General features: G+C 62.7%; 1 protein-coding gene across 2 annotated transcripts; it reads right to left on the bottom strand.

Annotated features, from left to right (window-relative positions):
• Nucleotides 1-6,928: 6,928 nt before the first annotated feature.
• LOC113920138 (collagen alpha-1(I) chain) lies at nt 6,929-18,822 on the bottom strand. Of its 2 annotated transcripts, none has more exons than XM_035726794.1 (2): nt 17,545-18,822; nt 6,929-12,255 (listed from the first exon to the last, which is right to left on the bottom strand). In XM_035726794.1, exons 1-2 carry the CDS (start codon nt 17,643-17,645, stop codon nt 7,953-7,955), a joined length of 4,404 nt encoding a protein of 1,467 aa, XP_035582687.1. In that variant the 5' UTR covers nt 17,646-18,822; the 3' UTR covers nt 6,929-7,952. The 2 variants fall into 2 exon arrangements, with proteins under 2 accessions (XP_035582687.1, XP_035582686.1); XM_035726793.1 differs by having other exon boundaries at nt 18,329-18,822.
• Between the last annotated feature and the right edge of the window lie 16 nt (nt 18,823-18,838).

Below are 18,838 nucleotides of genomic sequence, written 5' to 3'. Positions count from 1 at the left end.
TCCCGGCGCCCCTGGGAAGGCTGGAGCTCCTGGGGGCCGTTGACCAGCCCTCCAGTGAGAAGAGGGGGGACCCCCAGCCCGGTGTCGGGCACCACCCCATGAGTGCCTCTTCCTGCAGGAGCCCAGGCTCTCGGGGCCTGATTGTAAAAGCTGCCACCGTTTAGAAGTCAGGAAGGGCATCCGAGAACTTTAGCTGTGGGGGTGCCGTCGCCTGGGCCAGTCATGGCTGCCGCGGGTGACGGAGGGCAGAGGGAGCAGCACCTGAGCCCTTGCTCCCTGGAGACTACGGTAGCTGGCCGCCACATGCCCGCCTCCCGCGGGAGCTTCCGCACAGGCCGCAGGGCGAGGGCGCCGCGGGCAGGGAAGGTGGGGTGGACGCCCGCGGGGAGCCATGCTGCTCGAGCGCAGGCAATGCACCCAGATGGGGACCCTGACTCAGAGACTCTGCATTTCTCAGGAGCTCCAGCTGCCGGGGCCTGTGCAACACGGTGACCCCACACTCAACAGGGGCCGCAGGATCGGCTGATTCGGGTGAAAAGAGACTGGAGAGATGTGACCTCCAGATGCAGCAAGGCTACACCCGTGAAGCTCCCGTGTCGTCAGGGTGGAGCCTGGGCCGGGGGACAGATGGGTGAGGGGACGCCGGAGCCAGGGGTCCCGACAGTGAGGTGACGGGGTCAAGCCCTTATTTGCCATGTGGAAACTGACTCGGTTGAGCTCTGCTGAGCCCCGTGACCCTGGCAGACAGGGAAGGGGAAGAAACACACCCCCTTTGTGTTCTGCTGACAAGACCCCACAGAGAACCCGGCCCCTGGGCTGCAGGCGGGACTTTGGGTCCGTGCTGCGCTGGACTGTCCTCCCTGCTGATGGGGAAACAGACGGTGTTTGCATCCCCTCTGCTGACCCCGCTCAGCCTCCACGCCCGTGGTCTCCCCTGCCCAGCAGGGCTCCACAAAGCAAGCTCGGAGGCCCAGCTCCTCGATCATCCTTTCCAATAAAGTACAAAGTCCAGATTTGTTTTCTGTTTGACTGAAGAAGAATATTGATGGGCGAAATAATACGACATCTGGAGTTGGCTTGAAATATATTCCAGCAAGAGAGAAAAGGAAGAGACAAGCGGATGAAGCCACAGCAGAGCCATGAGGCTGGGCATTGGGTCCTCGGAGGGGTTTTCATGTCTGAAGATTTCCATAAAAACGTATGTAGCCAGTAAAGGAGTAATGCCGCCCCCCAGTGCAGGCGGGGGGCCCACAACGGGCCTGCCTCCTGGTCCGGGTGGGCTGGTACTCAGCCTCCCAGGCCCCCTGGGGCTCAGGGGTCAACTGTGCACACAGCCTAGGCCTGTGGGGCCCCTGCGGCAGGCCTGGAGGGCCCTCCCTACAAAGCCGGGAGGAACACTTGTGGATGCTGTTAGTGACGGATTAAGGAACTGGGCCGGGCGGCGGCGCTATGAGGTCTCCAGTGACCCCACCAAATGCCCACATCTCTGCATCTGAGCAGCTGCCTGGCTACAGCAAGTGTGGGGCCCTGTCCTCGGGACGCTTTCATCCAACAACGCTTCCCGTCCCTGCGGGTGAGGTCTGGCCCAGGAGCTGGACTGAATCACCGTCCCGGGACCTCAGGCGACAACTGGGCCTGCCCCCGCGCATCTGGCCTCGAGGTCACCCGATGTGGGCCTTTCTCTTTGGGAGAAAGCACCTTCCCATGACTGCAGTGGGGAGAACTTGGTCCTGGAGGCTGTGCTGGTCCCCAGCTCACGTTTCTGGGCACGTGACCCCGGCCCGGCTGGGCACCTGATGCCCAGAAGGGATCAGGCAGGAGGCGGGAGGGGCTCAGTCGGGGCGAGCGGAGCATGCTCAGCAAGCGCTAGGTATCGCGTTCCTCTTCTGGACCCTCCCAGACTCGGGCGCCTCACGTACATTTTCCTTGGAGAGCAGGTTCTGCGTGCCCTGTGGGGAGTCACCCCACGCTTTTTTCCATGAAGTCCTTTACGGAAGAAAAACAGGTTTTAGAGGATGGCAGGTCCACTGTGCAGCCTTAAGAAGAGCTGCAGGGAGCCCAGAATTACAGAGGAAGCGGGTGGCTTGCGTGCGGCTTACAGAGTGAGGGCACTGAGGTTCACTGGCGTTTCTCCTTCTCTCAGTACAGACTTTGAACGTCGGGTAATTGGCACGTTCTGGGCATTGCAAGAAACTTACGATTTGGTTTTGGAGACAATTTTGAGGGAGTGTTACTCATAAGCAAATTTTATTTCATAATGAGATAAAATGAACTTTAAAAAAAGATTTATTTATTTGAGAGAGACAGAGAGCAAGCACATGCGAGTGGGGGAGGGGCAGAGGAGAGGGAGAATCTCAAGCAGACTCCCCGCTGAGCCTGACATGGGGTTCAATCCCAGGAACGGGAGATCATGACCTGAGCTGAAATTAGGAGTCTGATGCTCAACCAACTGAGCCACCCAGGCGTCCCTAAAATGAACATTTTAAAGAATAAATATTGTGATACAACATATCCTATCATAACCCTCAGAGATGCTGCGGGATGGGGAGCAGGTGCTTCTCTCTAGGCAGGTGCAAGAACCCCGCGCCCCAGGAAGCCAGGAATGGGATACAGGCTGTTCTGCTTCCACCTGCTGCAGATGGAGGGACCAGTCCTCGGGAGGGGGGCAGGACACCGGCTCAGGACAACTCCGTGCTCGGCACACACTGCCACCTGTGTGCATCATTCTTTCTCCTGTTCTTCCTCTTTTTCATTTTTTTTTAAGATTTTATTCATTTATTTGAGGGAGGGAGAAAGCGAGAGAGCACGGAGCAGGGGGAGCAGCAGAGGAAGAGGGAGAAGCAGGCTTCCTGCGGAGCAGGGAGCCCGACGCGGGGCTCGATCCCAGGACCCTGGGACCATGACCTGAGCCGAAGGCAGACGCTTAACGACTGAGCCCCCCAGGCATAGTCCTGGAGCCTAGAAGTCCGAGATCCAGGCACGGCAGGACTGGCCCCCGGATGCTGTGTCCTTTCCGTGTCCGCACAGGGCCACCCCTGTGCATGTGGATCCTGATCTCTTCTCATTAGGACACCAGTCCTGTGGGATCAGGGCTCAGCCTACTGACCTGTCTTACTTTACTCACTTCTTCAGCGGCGTATCTCCAAATGCGGTCACGGTCAGAAATATTCCTGCAGCTGAAAGTGACAGCACTGTCAACCTCAGAGTATAAGAGCAATAATGTAAAGAAAGAAGTCCCAGGTTCATGAAGTGACAGTCACACACCCAGGGAAACCCACTCCACAGGCACCAAGGTAGGGCTGACACGTGTGTTCTCGCCTCGGGAAGCGCGTGCGCAGGGTGCTCACTATGCAGCGGTTGGTCCGCCTTGCGGCTCGTGGCCTGGCCGGGACGCACAGGAAACGCCAGGACCCAGACTCCTGCGAACAAGAGGTAAGGAGATCTTTTCTCCTCGAGAATCTTTCTTGGAGAGTCTGTTCGGCGGGAAGAAAAACAACACCCTTCATTTCTGTGCTTTTACCTCTGAATTTTTCTAACGCCCCACCCCGCCGCCAGCCCTGTGAAGTTGATGGCGCCCCGTGCCTTAAGTGCGAAGCAGGTCCCAGGGTTTCAGGAGAAGAGCCGTGGGGACTCAGTGGGCCGGGAGCAGTGCGTGTTGGAGCCTCCACGGCCCGTGGGCGATGTTTGCGTTCGCGGAGGTCGGTGTCAACACTCCGCCAGCACGAGGACGTCAAGGAGCTGAATCAGTAACCACGGCCAGCGCTGACTTCCCGGGACCTGTTGGGAGGCGCTGCTCGCAGAGGGAATACACGAGCGGCCACAGAGCAGAAGTTCCGGAGGGGGTTATTTTTAGAGGCCTGTTGACATTCCTCAGCCGCCACCTCCGGGCCGGGAGACTCAGTGCAGGTGAGGCGCCGTCCCTTCACCCCCTGGACGTGTCCCCTTCCTGCCCACTGACGCCAAGGCCACCTACCAACCTCTCTCGCTTTCAAAATTGTGCTAAAATATACATCACATACAACTAACATTGGACCCAGTTTTAAGTGAGCAAACAGCTCAGGCGCCTTAAACACATTCCCGTTATTGTGTGGCCAGCACCGCCCTCCATCTCTGGAACTTTCTCACCTTCCCAAATTGAAACTGGGTCCCCATAAATACGGCCCCCAGCCCCTGGGCCCCTCCTGCTCTCTGTCGCTGTGAGTAGGGCTCCTCCTGTGCTTGTCTGACGGGCTTGTTTCTATTGACATCATGTCCTGTGGTTCCTGACTAGTTGGAGCCCATTTAACTTGAAGACGGAGTCTTGTTGGTTCTCTTTCCCTCTGAGCTTGTTGGACCCGGTTCTGGCTGGGAGGCCAGGGTGTGGGGAGAGGGAGCTTCTCTGCGTGTGTGTGTTGGGGGCGGGGATGAGGGTTAAACGTGCCCAGAGGCTCCGTGAGCAGCCCTGGTCTGCAGTTTTGGTGACACTGGGACAGGAAAGGCCCCCTCGGAGCTGCCAACAGGACCTCCCACTTGCCGAAGCCACAGTAAAGAGAAGCGTGTTTACAGAGGAGGGGGTATCCGTGCACAGCGTTGCCTGGGGGGTTTTCCGGGAGCGGGTTCCCTCCTGCAGTGAGTATCTTCTTAGGAAAGCTGTGCAGCAGAAATACCGATTGGGTCGTAAGCTCCAGAGCTGACAGTTCGGGGGCAGGTGAGCCCCGCGGCCACGCGGACGTGTTTGCGGTCATTCACACAGGGTATGGGTGTCTGTGGGCCTCCTTGCCTGGACTTTGAGGCCCAGGGACGCACGGTGCCCACGCCCTTCTCACAGACAAGAGTGGGGGCTGAGGAGAGGGGTTCTGTGCCAGCGGGCTGCCCACTGGCAGCTCCCAAGTGACACCTGCGCCCGAGCGCGGCAGGCCCCGCCCCCCGCCGTCACCGAGCTCGCCGCGTGCTCACGGGTCCAGTGCTGAGTGCCCACAGCACAGGCCCTAACTGGGTGCCTACAAGACTCACGGCAGGTGCGGTGGTTTCATTTCAGGGTGGGGAAGGCATGTGCATGCACACCCACCATCTCCCCCTCCCGGACCCCCCACAGGTGCGCACACATGCACACACAGACCTCTCCCAAGGCCGCGTGGTGGCTCTGTCCTGGAGCCCCACAGGAGGGTCTCGTGTGGAGGCGAGCTCTGGGGAGGGCCGGAGAGCCCGTGCGTGCCACACAGCCACTGAAGACCCCTCCGCCGGTGCAGTTGAGAGCCATGGTCACCAAGGGTGGGGTGCTTGGGCCAGCCTCACCTGTCGCCCCAGATTTCTGGGAGCCCTGTGGTGGCCACGTGACCGGCTGCGCCAGGCCCAGACAAACCCGGCTGACAGACCCGCCCCTTGTCTGCAGGGCCATAGGGAGGCTTCCTCAGGGCACCAAGATGACCCACCCTGCCTGTGATAGGAAACCTATTTTATTTCTGGTTTTGAAATTATCTCCAGCTGCATAAAGTTAGTAAAAATTCAAAGGGAAGAGCACAACAGATGCAACAAAATATAGTTAGTAGTTTTTTCCTAAGAAACCCATTTTAGGGTATTTGTATACAAAGGGAGATAAAACAGAGAACATGGAATTGAACAGCTGTGGGTTATTACATAATCACATAATTACAAGATTGAAACTCAAATAAGAAAGAGACGCTGTGTCTGTAGAATCCTAACCGTGGGCATTCACGGTTGGAGCACCTGAGACACAACTGGGCAGTGGACGTGCAGCCGGATTTGGTGAACGGGGAGCAGGGTCCCCTGGGCTTGCCAGGAGTCGAGCGGAACTGGGTGTGCGACCCGTTTGAAGCTGCGTGTGCAGGAGAGTCTGACTCTGCCGCTTGGACTCACGCCACTCTGAGCATTCTCCAGTGGACTTTCTGGTCTATTTAAAAATAGCACAACCATACCGCTTATTTTAAAAAGGGAACACTCAGTGAATATAATATTTTTATCTCCTCTGTCATCACATTCTTTGCCAAACATGGCCTCAGATCCTCTGGAACAAAGGGTGAAGGAAGAAGGACAGTGAGTAAGGCGGTGCCCTGCCAGGTGCGGGGGCACACGGTCCCCCTCCAGCTCCCGCATAGATGCACGGGTGTGAGCAGGTGTGAGCAGGTGCCACCGCCCAGCAGAGCCGGGCGGCTCTGCCACCGCCCGGCTCTGCTGGGCCCCGGCCCCAAGCGTGTGCCCAGGCGCCTCCTGGGGTTTGCGGCTCCAGGGAGCCAGCTGACTAGGTGTAGCCTTCCCGAGACTCCCAGGGCAGGGGCACCGGACGCCCCCAGCCTGCGCGCCCCCAGGAAGGGACTCTCCGTCCTCCGGCAGAGGTGGGATGGCCCCTGTCCCCCACTGGCCCTCAACTCCAAGTAGGAGCCAGAGGCTGCGGGCGTGGTGCCCCCCAGGGCTCCCAGGTGCCCAGATGAGGGCATGGGCAGCACGGTGCACACTGGCAGCTGCAGCACATTGTCTCACCGCGGGCCCTCGCAGCGCCGGGGGCACTGTCTCTGCTCTACGGAGGAGGCCTGGCACATTGTGGCGACCCCTCGGGACTCCCGGACTTGGGCCCCCACAGCTGTGGCAGGTGCTGGTCTGCCGGACTTTGAACCGCTGGCCTGAGGGGCGAGCAGCAGGCAATGGGCCCGCAGCTGGACGGGGCACAGCGGCCGCATGGACCCTCTGCCTCCTGCTTAGCGCCGTGAGAACCTCCGTGCGCCGTGGGGAGGAGGAGGTACCGCAGCCGCCCGCGCCCCAGCCTGCACGGACGAGGGCTGAGCACCGCCTGGAGATCCGCTCAGAAAGCACCTTCTCCACGTGGACGCTCCGGCCCGAAGCGTCAAGGAAACTTCTACGGGACGAGTAGACATTGCTTAGAACATCGCTCACCCGAAGGACAGCCAACAGCAGGGCGTGCTCGAGAGGCAGGAACCCCCTTCCACAGACGGCGTGTCATGAGCACACGGCGTGTGTGGGGCCGCCAGGCCGCCGTCCCCCCGAGAGCTGGCGGCTTTCCTGAGGCTGCCTGATGGCCCTGAACCTGGTGCGCTGTAGCGTGGAGAGTTTAACGCTGTACATGAGATGTGACCCCCCAGTGTGGCCATATGCCTTAGAGACAGCGAGGGAGAAGCCGCCCGCCACAGTCACAGAAATTACCCTGAGGCCACATGCTTACCAGGGATTTTATTTCCTTCCTTACACTTCTATAGGATATTCAACTGTTCTAGACGGCAGATGCTTTAGAGATCGAGAAGCAGGGGAGGAGGGAACGGCCCAGGCAGGAGGGCCGGCAGCAAGGCCCCGGGGGCAGAGGCGGGTCGTGGCACTATGGACGTTCCCTGTCCTCAGCACGTGGCGCCCACAGGGACACTTCCTTGGGACTGTGCATCTGTAAATATCCATCCCTGCACACCGTCCCTTCCTGCGGGACTGACGCGGTGTCCCTGTGGTTGGTTCCGTCCCGCCCTGAGCGCACTTCGCAGGCAGCTCACCAGCCCGTTAGGAGCAGAGGGGCCGCCGCCTGCGGATGACGCCTCAAAGGGCAGGTGGCCCAAGCCACCAAGACAGGACGAGAGAGACGCACACAGGCTCAGCAGCAAACTTGAAGGTGTGGAAACAACATGGCTCTGTGCGGAGATAGCAATGTGGACCTGGGTGCCCTCGAGCACCGTAAAGAGCGGGACCCGCGGGACAAGCACCTGAGGTCCTGGGGCGTCCCTCCTCTTCGCTGTTCCATCCCCAAGAAGCTACGCGGGCCCCAGGAAGACGGTGCAGAACGCCACAGTTCGGGGACGCGGACCGTCCCGGGGCCAGTTACCTGGAGGGAAAGGGATCCGCCACACGGCACCCTGGAGGCACACGTGTGAGGCCGGGTAGTTTGGAGGCAGGAAAGCAGCCTGGGCAAGGCGCAGAAACTGAGGTGCCAGGCGTGTCAGTGTTCAGAAGCCGGGGCCTCACTTGGGAAGTTCGAACGTGTCATTGGCCCTGATAATTGTCGGTCTGAAGGACAGGTCAAAGGACCGCTGGTCGCCGAAGCTCTGGGCTCTATACTTGGCAAAGTGGGCCAGCCTTCGGCGGCGTTCACGTTCCGACGCACCGCTCCCTGCCTCCAGGGTCTTTGGGGGCCCCTCCTGGGCTGGGGCCCAGGGTGTCTCACGGCCCGCAGGCTTGGGTGCGGGCACTGTGGAGCCAGGCACCGGCTCGGGGCCGGAGGACCGCTGGCTCCCGCCCACCGTGGGCTGGCTTTCTCCCCCCTGGTGTGGTGTTCCGGGCTCCGCCTGGCTGCCCCTGGGAGCCGGTCCCTGGGACCTCCCGCTTGCACCGGCAGTGGGCACTGCTTCCGATGAGCTGTCGGGTGGGCCCACTGAGATGTGGGGTGCCATCCGGCCGGCCTGGACCTGTGCCGGGCGCCCCGGCTTCTTTGCGGGGGAAGGTGCCTGGTTCTTTCCAGCCTGGGCACCATGTCCCCGAGGAGGGTTCTCTGCACGCCTCACCCGCTGCCCCTGCGCATGTTCTGAGCCTTTCTCACTGCCTTGGTGACCTGTCCCCACCTCGGCAGCACGGCCCCCCTCGACCTCCCCAGGCCGTGTCTGACCCTCTTTTGCAGCACATGACCCAGGCTTCTGGCCCCACAGAGCTACCCCCTTCTCTGGGGGACCATCCAGCCCCATGGGCCCTGCAGCCTCCTCCTCCGGCGCCCCCAGGCCTGCCCGCAGTTGACGTCTGTCCCCGACCTCGACTCCCTCCCGCGCGCCATTCCTTGTGAGGGACACAGGCGGCCCGTGTGCTTGGGGGTCCGGGGACTTGTGGGGCTCCCCGCCTACCCGCTGCCCTCCTGCTGCTGCTCCAGGTGATGGAGGCTGGCGGGGGGCCCCGGCGCCAGGAGGAACCTGGTCTTTGGGCGGGACATGCTTGTCCTCCTCGGTCTGTTGGTTCTCAGGGGGCGAGGGCAGAGGCCCCACCGCAGCACGGCCCTGGGGCGTGAGGTGAGCCCCGCCTGGGGCTGGGGTCGTGTCTCCCCCCCAGGGGCTCCCAGCTGCAGCTGCGGCCCTTCTGCCTCCCACCCCCGCGCTAGCTTCGCTCTCGGCCACGGCACTCGTGCGCGGCCCCGCCTCCAGTGGGACGGTGGCCAGCGCCTGGGGGGTCTCGGGCCGGCGCTGCCCTGAGCCCCCACAGGCGCCACTCTGGGCGGCTCCGAGCAGGGGCCTCCAGGGCCCGGGTGGGACCGAGACGGGCGGGGGGCTGGCGGCCCGGATCAGAGCCGGGGCTGCCAGGCTGCGGTGTGTTGGCAGTGGGTGGCTCTCTCCCTCATGCACTGGGTGCTGCTCTCGGGCCGCGCTGTTAACGGGGTTCGGGACGTTACCTGCCGCTGGTGCGTTGCGACTCTCCGTGGCCCCTGTGGCTGCCACCCGCCTGGGGGCTTCAGGAGTTGGTTTGGGGTGTTTGCTGAGGGAGGTGGGTCTGTCGCTGCCCAGGCCGGGGCTGGGGCTCCCTGCAGCCCGCAGGCTGGGCCGGGCAGGGCTCCTTAGTGGCGGCCCCCTGAGCTCTCGCTCACACAGGACCTGCTCACCCGCGGAGGTAGGACTGTCAGACGGGGTCCTGTCTCTGGGGGTGGCGGCCTCCAGCGCCGCTGAGACGCCCACTGGGTGTCCCACGTCGGCAGGCAGTGCTTGCTGATGGCCAGGGACCGAGGGGCTGTCCCCTCTCCCTCGATTCTCCGAGACCGTGGGATGATGCCATGGGGCGTCCCCCCCACGGACCGGCCTGTCACCTGATGCTGGCCACTGATGCTTCTCACAGGCCTGCTCAGGCACATCCTCTCCTGCCGGACCCTCAGGACGCTGGCGCTCCTTTGAATCCCCAAAGCTGTGCCCATTTGCCTTTCCCCAGGTGGGACATCTCTGCGGAGCTGCCGCTGGGAAGTCCTGACCCACGCTAGTGGAGGCCCTTGCAGACGGGACACTCAGGGCCCTGAGGGAGCCCCCAACCGTGCCGGCTGCCCTGATGCTCTCACTGTGTGTCCCCGTGGGAAACGGCACTCGAGCGCTTTCAAGCCCACCCCCACCCCTGCCTCCACTGCTCAGAAGACTAGAACTTTTGTCTCCACCACCTGATGCCTTGGGCAGCGTGGCAGGAGGTGGTGACATTTGACGTGTGTCTGGCCGGGCGACAGTCACCTGGGGAGACCCCACGGCCTTGGGCAGCGTGGCAGGAGGTGGTGACATTTGGCGCGTGTCTGGCCGGGCGACAGTCACCTGGGGAGACCCCACGGCCTTGGGCAGCGTGGCAGGAGGTGGTGACATTTGGCGCGTGTGTGGCCGGGCGACAGTCACCTGGGGAGACCCCACGGCCTTGGGCAGCGTGGCAGGAGGTGGTGACATTTGGCGCGTGTCTGGCCGGGCGACAGTCACCTGGGGAGACCCCACAGCCTTGGGCAGCATGGCAGGAGGTGGTGACATTTGGCGCGTGTGTGGCCGGGCGACAGTCACCTGGGGAGACCCCACGGCCTTGGGCAGCGTGGCAGGAGGTGGTGACATTTGGCGCGTGTGTGGCCGGGCGACAGTCACCTGGGGAGACCCCACGGCCTTGGGCAGCGTGGCAGGAGGTGGTGACATTTGGCGCGTGTGTGGCCGGGCGACAGTCACCTGGGGAGACCCTACGGCCTTGGGCAGCGTGGCAGGAGGTGGTGACATTTGGCGCGTGTCTGGCTGGGCGACAGTCACCTGGGGAGACCCCACGGCCTTGGGCAGCGTGGCAGGAGGTGGTGACATTTGGCGCGTGTCTGGCCGGGTGACAGTCACCTGGGGAGACCCCACAGCTGACTGTGTGCACCGCAGGGCCTGGACCGTGGACAGCAGAAGTGGCAGGACATGTCCTGCTACCTTCTGTTCCGGGAAAGTCTCCTGGACAGCGAACAGGGGGTCTCCTTCCAAGTCTAAAGTCACTCCTTCTGTTTCGTCCTCAGAACTGCAAACCGTGAGGGCAACCTCGGGGGCCATTCCTGCTCCCGCACCTGGGAGCCCAGGCCACAGGCCCATCCTGGCTTCCCCAGGTGCCCCGGTGTGCTGTGCAGTGTCCCCTGTGGGGGGGTCCCCCGTCCTGTCACCTCTCACTGCCCCGGCATGCCCTGGGCTGGCTGGTTTGAGTAGGGACACCAGGGGCTCACTGCCAGGAAGGGCCCCACTGCTGTGGGAGGCAGGAGAGGGGGCTGGCCCAGGGATGGGCGGGGGCCCCCCACCCAGGAACCCCGTCTCCGGGCTGTCCGCGGGAGCCGTGGCCCAGGATGCTGGTGGCTGGGCGGGCCCCGCACCGGGCTGTCCCTGTCTGGCCGTTCTAACCCCCCTGGGTGCCATGCCCCCCATGCTGGGCACGCGCCCCTGCTGTGAGTGGCTGATTTTGGCACAGTGGGATAGCCAGCTCCCGGGGCCGCAGATGACGGTGGCGATGCTGAAGGCCAGCACGGGCTCCGCGGTGCAGGCCAGGAAGCGGGCCAGTGGCGTCCGGATGCAGGTGCTGGCCATGGCGGTGGTGCGGAACACGTGGCTCTCGGGCAGGTGGGTCCTCCTCCTCTGCAGGTTCTTCTTTCTCCCCTCCGTGCGCAGAGGCAGCACCTTGGCTTCTGAGCAAAGACAGCCGCTCTGCTCAAACTTCTCCCGCAGTTTGGACAGGACTGAGCCCCTCTTGGTGGCCAACTTTGGCAGGGGCGCCCTGGCCGCTCTGGGCTCCTCACGGACCTCCTTCTCCTCTGCGGCCAAGAACATCTTCAGAATGTTTTTCACGGTGCCCTTCCCAGCAGGGAGGCCCTGCCGGGGCTTCTGGCTGTGGGGCGGCTCCCGGTCCTGGGGGGCGCGGCTGGCTCCCTCCCGAGCCTTCTCCAGGAGCTTACTGATGGTGGCGGTCACCAAGCTCCTGCCGGGGCCTTGCTTGTCCTTGGAGATCAGCCTCCCCACGTCCCGGGGCTTCTTGAGGCGGGGCTCGCGGCCTGTGCCCATGAACTTGGCCTGTAGGAGCTGGAAGCAGGTGGGCCGCTGCTGGCCGTTCTGGCTCCCGGGTGAGCAGCCGGCCCTGCTCTTCCCGCCAGCTGCCGTCCTTGCGGGAGGCAGCTCCGGGGGCCTGTCCTGGAGGTCAGTGATGTAGAGCAGCAGGCTGCTGAGGATGGCTCGGGCGGCTGGGCCACACGTCACACTGCTGACCTTCTTTCTCAGGGCTTGGGTGTCAACGGGCTTCTTGCCGCCACAAATATTGCCGCGCTTGGACCTGCAGGGAAAAAAAAACAATCGTCACAGATTTTATCTTTGTTTTTTCCCAAGGTGACTCCACAGAACATTTCCTGTGGAGCAATCACATTTCAAATGCCCCAAAAGTCTGGGGGAGGACAGAGGCCTGGGAGCCTGGAGACGCAGAGACGAGGGATGCGCACGGCCTCTCGGGCCACCGTCCAGCGCCCACTTCCAACCCGCTGTCCTTCCAAGGGCTTCGGGAAGCGGCGTTAATAGCTCCATGGAGGCACCTGGGAAAGCGAAAGTGCGCATGTGCGGGGTTTGACTGGATTTATAATGGAGATATTATACTTGTATGAATAGGGGAAAAGTAAGCGTAGAGAAGTAACACTTTCTGTGGGGTTCTGTGCATAGCTAGCTTTAGGTATGAGAAATGAAGTTAACACCACAGTTATATCCTGACTCAAGAGCCGCGGACAGACCGTGGGCCCTGGGCTGCCACCGGGACCTCAGCTTGGGGAAGGTCGTGGGGGCAGGAACGGAGGGCGGTAAACCCTGGAGCTGGAGAAAGTGGTCTCTGCCGACAAGCAGAGCGGATGAGACTTGCCAGGCACACAGGGCGCCGCGGAATGCTCCCAGAGGTATCCTGCGGCTGAGGGGCCTGAGCCCCTATTCGCCCGAGTCGCTTATCAGCACGGCGGCCACAGGCCCTTGACCTCAACCCAGCCACTGACAAGCCTCCTGGGGGTGGGTCTCGGGCACTTGATGGGGCTTCCCCTCTCCTGCGCAGCCTGGCACAGGAAGGTCCTCCCTGGCGGGCGGAGGCACGTCTCTGAAAATGCACCAGAATGGAGCCCAGCCATTCAGCCTTCTAGCGATTCCTTCCAAGCAGATGATCGCCATGCAGAGCTATGAACCACATCCTGCACAGACGGTCTTCACGCTGCTATTGATGCCATGAAAACGTTGGCAGTGTTCTAAACGTGCAACACCGGGCCCTTTAGCGCTCAGCACATCCCCACGGAAGGAGAGCACTGTCCTGGCTCGGGAAGTGCTCACGGCGAAGGTGGAACGGCAAACCGCACGGCCCAGTGTGGGCTTAGAAACCAGATTGGAAGGAAACACACAATGATACTTTTCTTTTTGTGTTTTTATGCATTTCCCAGAAAAGAGGTCTCTGCTTATAGAGCATGTCCTCTTAAACGGCTGCAAGGAGGTACCTGGGGCTGCAGGTTGTCCGTCCCCGGCCACCCGACTCCAGCTCGCAATGCCCGGCAGTACTCCTTTCGGGGGACGTGACCGTGGATGTGTGCCCCCGCAGGCTCCCCAGAGCCCCCTAACCCACCCGGATGCGTTCAGTTCACACAGAGGGGCTGCGTTAGTTGTCCTCAGGCACCAGACAACTATGATGACCTGGAGTGCGGGCGGCACCACCCCCACGTCTCACTCCGCCATTGCCAGGAGCCTGAGAACTTGCTTTTCCCACAAGCCTGCCGAGCCGCGGTGGCTGCTGGCCCAGGGACCCCACTTTGAGAACCCCTGGGATGGGTCGGGCTCTCTCCCAACCTCAGACAACTGTGGATTTGGTGGGTTAGGCTCCTAAAACAAAATAGAAGCCTGAATCTGTTCCCAAGCCAGAGGGGTGTGAGCCGGCGCAGCCCCTGGGCCGCATGTGCACACGGTGAGTGCCAGCTGAATCCGAGGCCGCAGCTGTGCCAGTCAGCAGCAGGATCGCCGAGGGGCTCTCCGGGCACACGGGGCGCCCACACCGCCCACGCCCCGCGCCTGGGATCAGGGGAGGCAGAAGAGCCTTTGGCTCCTCCGTGGGGGTTCTCAAGCATGCCCATCTGGCACGCTTGCATCACTGCCTGGCCACTGCTTCCCCCCCACCCCAGGCTTGCGGGGATGTCCTCTCGCCCGCTACCCTCCACAGGGTCGCCAGAGACCTCTCTTTTCCTGCCAAGGCAGGTTGCTGGTGGCCACTCCGGGCTCTGCGGTCCTGGCTTCCTCCAGAGCCCGCAAGCTTTGTGTCCACGCCTTCGAAGGTAGCCCCGAGGAGACGCATCCAGGGACCCGCGGCGACAGGGAGGAGCGGCCACTGTGGGACCCTGGTCAGCACAGGCCCTCCTGCCGACCTGACTGCCACCACGGCTCCGTCTCTGAACCGAGCGCTGGGGTGCGTGGCCTCCCAGCCTGACGGGTAGCTGGTTTGGCGGCTGGCTTTGTTTCCCAGAGACACAAGGCAGCGGGCGGCCCATGTCTCTTCAGTGCAGTTCACCCCAAGGCTCTGCCGTTGACCTTGTTGACCTGGCTGGGCGCCCCACGGGTGCCCTGTGCTTGCCCGGGCCCATCTCACTTCACTTCGCTCTCTCGCCCGCTGCCGTGTGGGTACGGGGCCTGGAACGCCGTCCGCGTGGCTCCACGTGTAGGGGGCTCATGCGGGACGCCTGGCTCTGCACGGCCAGCCCGACTCTCGGTCTTTCAGGCACATTGCACGTGCTGAGCTCCCTCCCGGCGCCCCCACGGCCCACAGCTGCCACCCGCCTGGCCGGGCTCTGCAATCCCACGTTTCCCTCCGCCGCGTGGCCACCCCTCCAACTGTGCCCCCACGTGCTCTGGCTCCTCCAGCCTCCACTGTGTCTAGAACTGGGTCCAAACTCTGCGGGCAAGGCTGCGGCCCTGAGTTCTTGGCACCACCTCCCCATGCTGCACTCCTGCCCGTCCATCCACGCTCGTGTGCCTCCTTCTGGGACCCGCACTCTGGAAGACACCCGCGGAAGCCTCGCCCCACCTGGAGCGTGGGGCCATCCCAGCTGGACCAAGTCCCGGGCCGATGACCGAACACCCATCTCTGCGGAGTCCAGACCCTAGCTCCGTACCTGATGCGCGCAGAGCCTGTCAGTGCTGGCTGAGCCCGTGGCTGACTGAGCGGCGGGCTGACTCCGTGACTGTGCAGTCGCCCCCAGGGCCCATCATTGTGTGTGGGTCCCAGCTTCGTGGGAGAGGGTGGCTGCAGCAGAGCCTACCACCTGCACCCCACATGGGGACCTCAGGACCCAGGACCTCGGTGTGCAGGCGGGGCCTGGGGCGGGTGCCGACGAGGGCCTCTGGACGGGCCAGCCACACCGTCAGCCACCTTCCTGGGGGCCGTTGCTCACTTGGCCCTTCCATTCACCTTCACGACTGTGGGCTGAGTCACTCAATGGCTGAACTAGATCTGGGGTCATTCTGACGTCTGAACACAGGCCCCGAGCACCAGCCTCGTGGCCTCGCGTGCCTCTGCAGCTTCCCTTGCCTACGGGTGCCAAGACCCCTCAGTCTGAACAGGAGGCAGCTCTGGAAGGGGTGCAGAGTGAGGGCAGCTCGGTGTGGACTGTGCCCCATTTCTGTGCCGTCCACACTGGACGCCTCCCGCCAGGATCGCCAAGCTTCGACGCCGAGCGCCCCTCTGTGTCAGTGTTTACCTACCAGCCCGCAGCGGGGCTGATGCGCAGGGGATTCGCCAGGACCAGGCCTCCCGTGGCTGCCTGACCCCGAACTTGAAGGCAGGCCCAGCGCATTCTCCTCCGAGCCCCACACGCCCGGCCCAAACAGCGTGTTGGACCGACAGGCCCTGTGCACCACAGGCGAGGACAGTGGTGGGGAGTGCCAGCCATGTGTGCCTCAGAGCCAGCTTGCTTCCATCTGGTCCGTGCTCCGCAGAGGTGGTCTGGGGTCCACAGCTTCGTGGTGGGCAGCTGCCCCTGCCGGCTGGTGCAGGTGGGCCGCCCCAGGCCCGTGCCGGGACCGGAACACCTTTCTCTGGGGCCAGTGTGAGTAGCACGGCCAAGGTAAGCTTTCCTGGAGGTTCCGTTGGCGCCTCTGGCTACCGAAAGGTCACGTGGAAATACAGGGACTGGTCAGTCAGGGTGCAGGGCAAGCCCCTGGTTGAGACCCTCCACCCCAGCCCGGCCCCGAAAGGCCAGCAGCGCCAGGTCCCTCGGGGGTCTCGGTGGGGCCTTCCTGGTGGGCAGAGTCTGGCCTTCACCATCTGCTTTATCAGCAGGCACGGGTCCGCCCTTGTCAGCGTGTCCTCGGGCGGCAAGGGGACGTCCCTGGCCTCCATGTCCTCTTCTGAGATATGGGGTCTCCTAGGCCCTGTTGGGCAGACCGCCGAGTCCCAGGGCAGCAGGGACCCCCCCAGCCAAGTGCATCCTCGGAAAGAAAGGGGAGAGAAGCCAGCCAGGATCACGCCCACAGTACTGCTCCCACGTTGTCTTCCACACAGAGCTGCGCCCCCACGGCGGACCCTGCTCCTTGGCGACCTGCACGCACCCTTCCCTGCCTTTCGGAGGGTCAGCCTGGGGCCGGGCCTGCCCCCTGCTGCCCTCCGGCCCAGCACACTTGCGCACTCGCCCCACACAGCCTGTGCCCTCCCGTGCCCTTGCAGCCCCTCCTTGCGGGCACTCGGTAGACCACCTCCCCGACCAGGCCGGTCCTGCTGCCCATGAGGGGCAGTGAAGCTGAACCTGTGCATGAGTCAGGGTCAGGGAACCCGAGCCTGTGTTTTCCTAGAAATCAATCTGGCTGGAAGTGGTGGGCGGCCATCTAGGCTGGGGGGGCCCCTGGCCCTGCCCCCGAGCCCCCCAGTTGCCCGGCTGCAGGGAGAAAGGGGCATCGGTCCAGCCTCGGCGGATGGAGGCCCGGGGTAGAAGCAGGCAGGCGAGGGTTCTCAGGCGCCCCTCCCTCATTCCCGGGGCACGGCCTCTGCTGGGCGCGTCCGTCCGCATCGCCGACAGAGACACCAGGCGAATGTGGCCCAGGGTTAATGCGGCAGCAATTAGCCCAACGCAAGCAGCTGGGGCAGCTGCTGAATGGGGCTTTTTGGGCCCCTTTGTGGCTTTTTGTGTGTTTTAACGTACTTGAAAACAAGCTATTATAAGAGGGCAGGATGGACGCAGGGCCGAGGGCTGACAGGTGGGCAGGGGGGTCTCCCTGGTGTCTGTGTCCCCATGGGCTGTGGCCCCGAGAAGGTCCTGTGTCTCCAGTGGCCTCCTCGGAAACGGGGGGTGTTTCCAGTTCCCCCCGCAGACACCTGGCCGAGCCTCGTGTGCTGTCTGCACCGGGTGCCCGTGGGCCTGGGGACATCAGGGAGGCTGCTGGGCAGCTCGGAAGCGGGGTGTACATTCTGCATTCATGAACAGCTCCGACCATCCTGTGTCCAACGTGAAAGCTCCTCCTGCCGCCCCGCCCCCAACCTGGGGACCCCGCAATGGAGGGGTCAGTCCCAGAGAACCGGGCTGAGGCCATTGTGTGTGGACCCGTCTGATCATGTCAGGGGACTTACCGGGTGGGCTGCCCCCAGCTCTCAGAGGGGCAGCGTGTCTGCCAAACCCACCTCCGCTCTGGCTTCCAGATACGAAAACACTGGGAACAAGGGTTCAACATCTAAATGCAAAACCTCTTAACCAAAGAGTCCGGGGACACAGATTAATCAAATCACCCTGAAGTCTAGACGCGTGTGAGCAGAGCAGGGACCAGCTCCAACACTGGAGCCACGGCAGGAGCGGGGGGCTGTCCCTGAGGGCATGGGGGCTGCCCAGCGCTGCCCGGCACAGTCCGGAGCCCCAGCCTCTGAGCCCACGTGCCCACACCGAGCCAGTGCAGGGGGACACACCAGCTGCACGAGGAGGACCTGCCCCTGCCTGACCCCTGCTCGCACAATGCAAAGTCGCCGGGCCACCGCGGAGATGAATGTTCCTTCAGGAGGGATCGGAAGCGACATTCTAAAGCAGACATGGGGCAGCAGAAGCAGGAACAACTGAGTTACATGAATCACGGTGCCCGAGAAAGTGCAGCAGCTAAAAAGATGAGGTCCAAAAAATGCCAAAAGGAAGGCCTGCAATGTGTGCAGAAATGCTTCCGCATCGTTCGCGAGAGGCCACTTCTGGGGCCGCCTGAGGGGCCTGGGAGCGCGACTGGCTGAGGGTTTCAGAGCCTCCTGTTCTCCACAAACCACCACGTACGCACCACACTTGAATTTCAGAAGCCATGTGTGTGCATTACCTCTGTAATAAGGATGAAATCACGAGTATTAAACGTTTTAAAATCTGAGCAGGTGCGCTGTTCACCTCATCACGTTTATGGTCTTGCTTTCTTTAGCGCGTGCATTTCTCTGCAGTGAGATGGGGAGGCAGTCCACTCCTTTCAGGAGTCCTGTGAACTTTTGCTGAAATGTTTTATCATCAACTGTGAATAGACCCACTTCCTGACTCTCAAGGATGGATCGGGTTCTCCTGAACTGCGGGTACGATGAAGACGGAGTGCCCTTGCGCCCGACTGGGCCCCTCCCCTGGGGCCTGCTTCCAGCCGCCAGGGTCGGCGGGACGTGGCTCAGCCACGTGAGCATGGCAGCTTACCTTTACGGTCCTCTGCTCCTGAAGGCTGTGCTGGGCACCGTCCCTGCCCCCCAAGCCTGGGTCACCTGGCCCAGGCCACCCCCCTCCCCCCGCCACGCGGCTTTCTGCCTCTTCCCACAGAAAAGCACCACCAGCAGCAAAGGTTAGTTCAGTTACTCCGGGACCCTCCTTGCCAGCCGCCCCCGGATCTACTGCCCCCCCCCCGTCCTGAGAACTGAAGGG

The sequence above is a fragment of the Zalophus californianus genome, chromosome 3, assembly GCF_009762305.2.
Source record: "Zalophus californianus isolate mZalCal1 chromosome 3, mZalCal1.pri.v2, whole genome shotgun sequence".
NCBI lineage: Eukaryota > Metazoa > Chordata > Mammalia > Carnivora > Otariidae > Zalophus > Zalophus californianus.
This window is presented reverse-complemented; position numbering and strand designations above follow the sequence as displayed.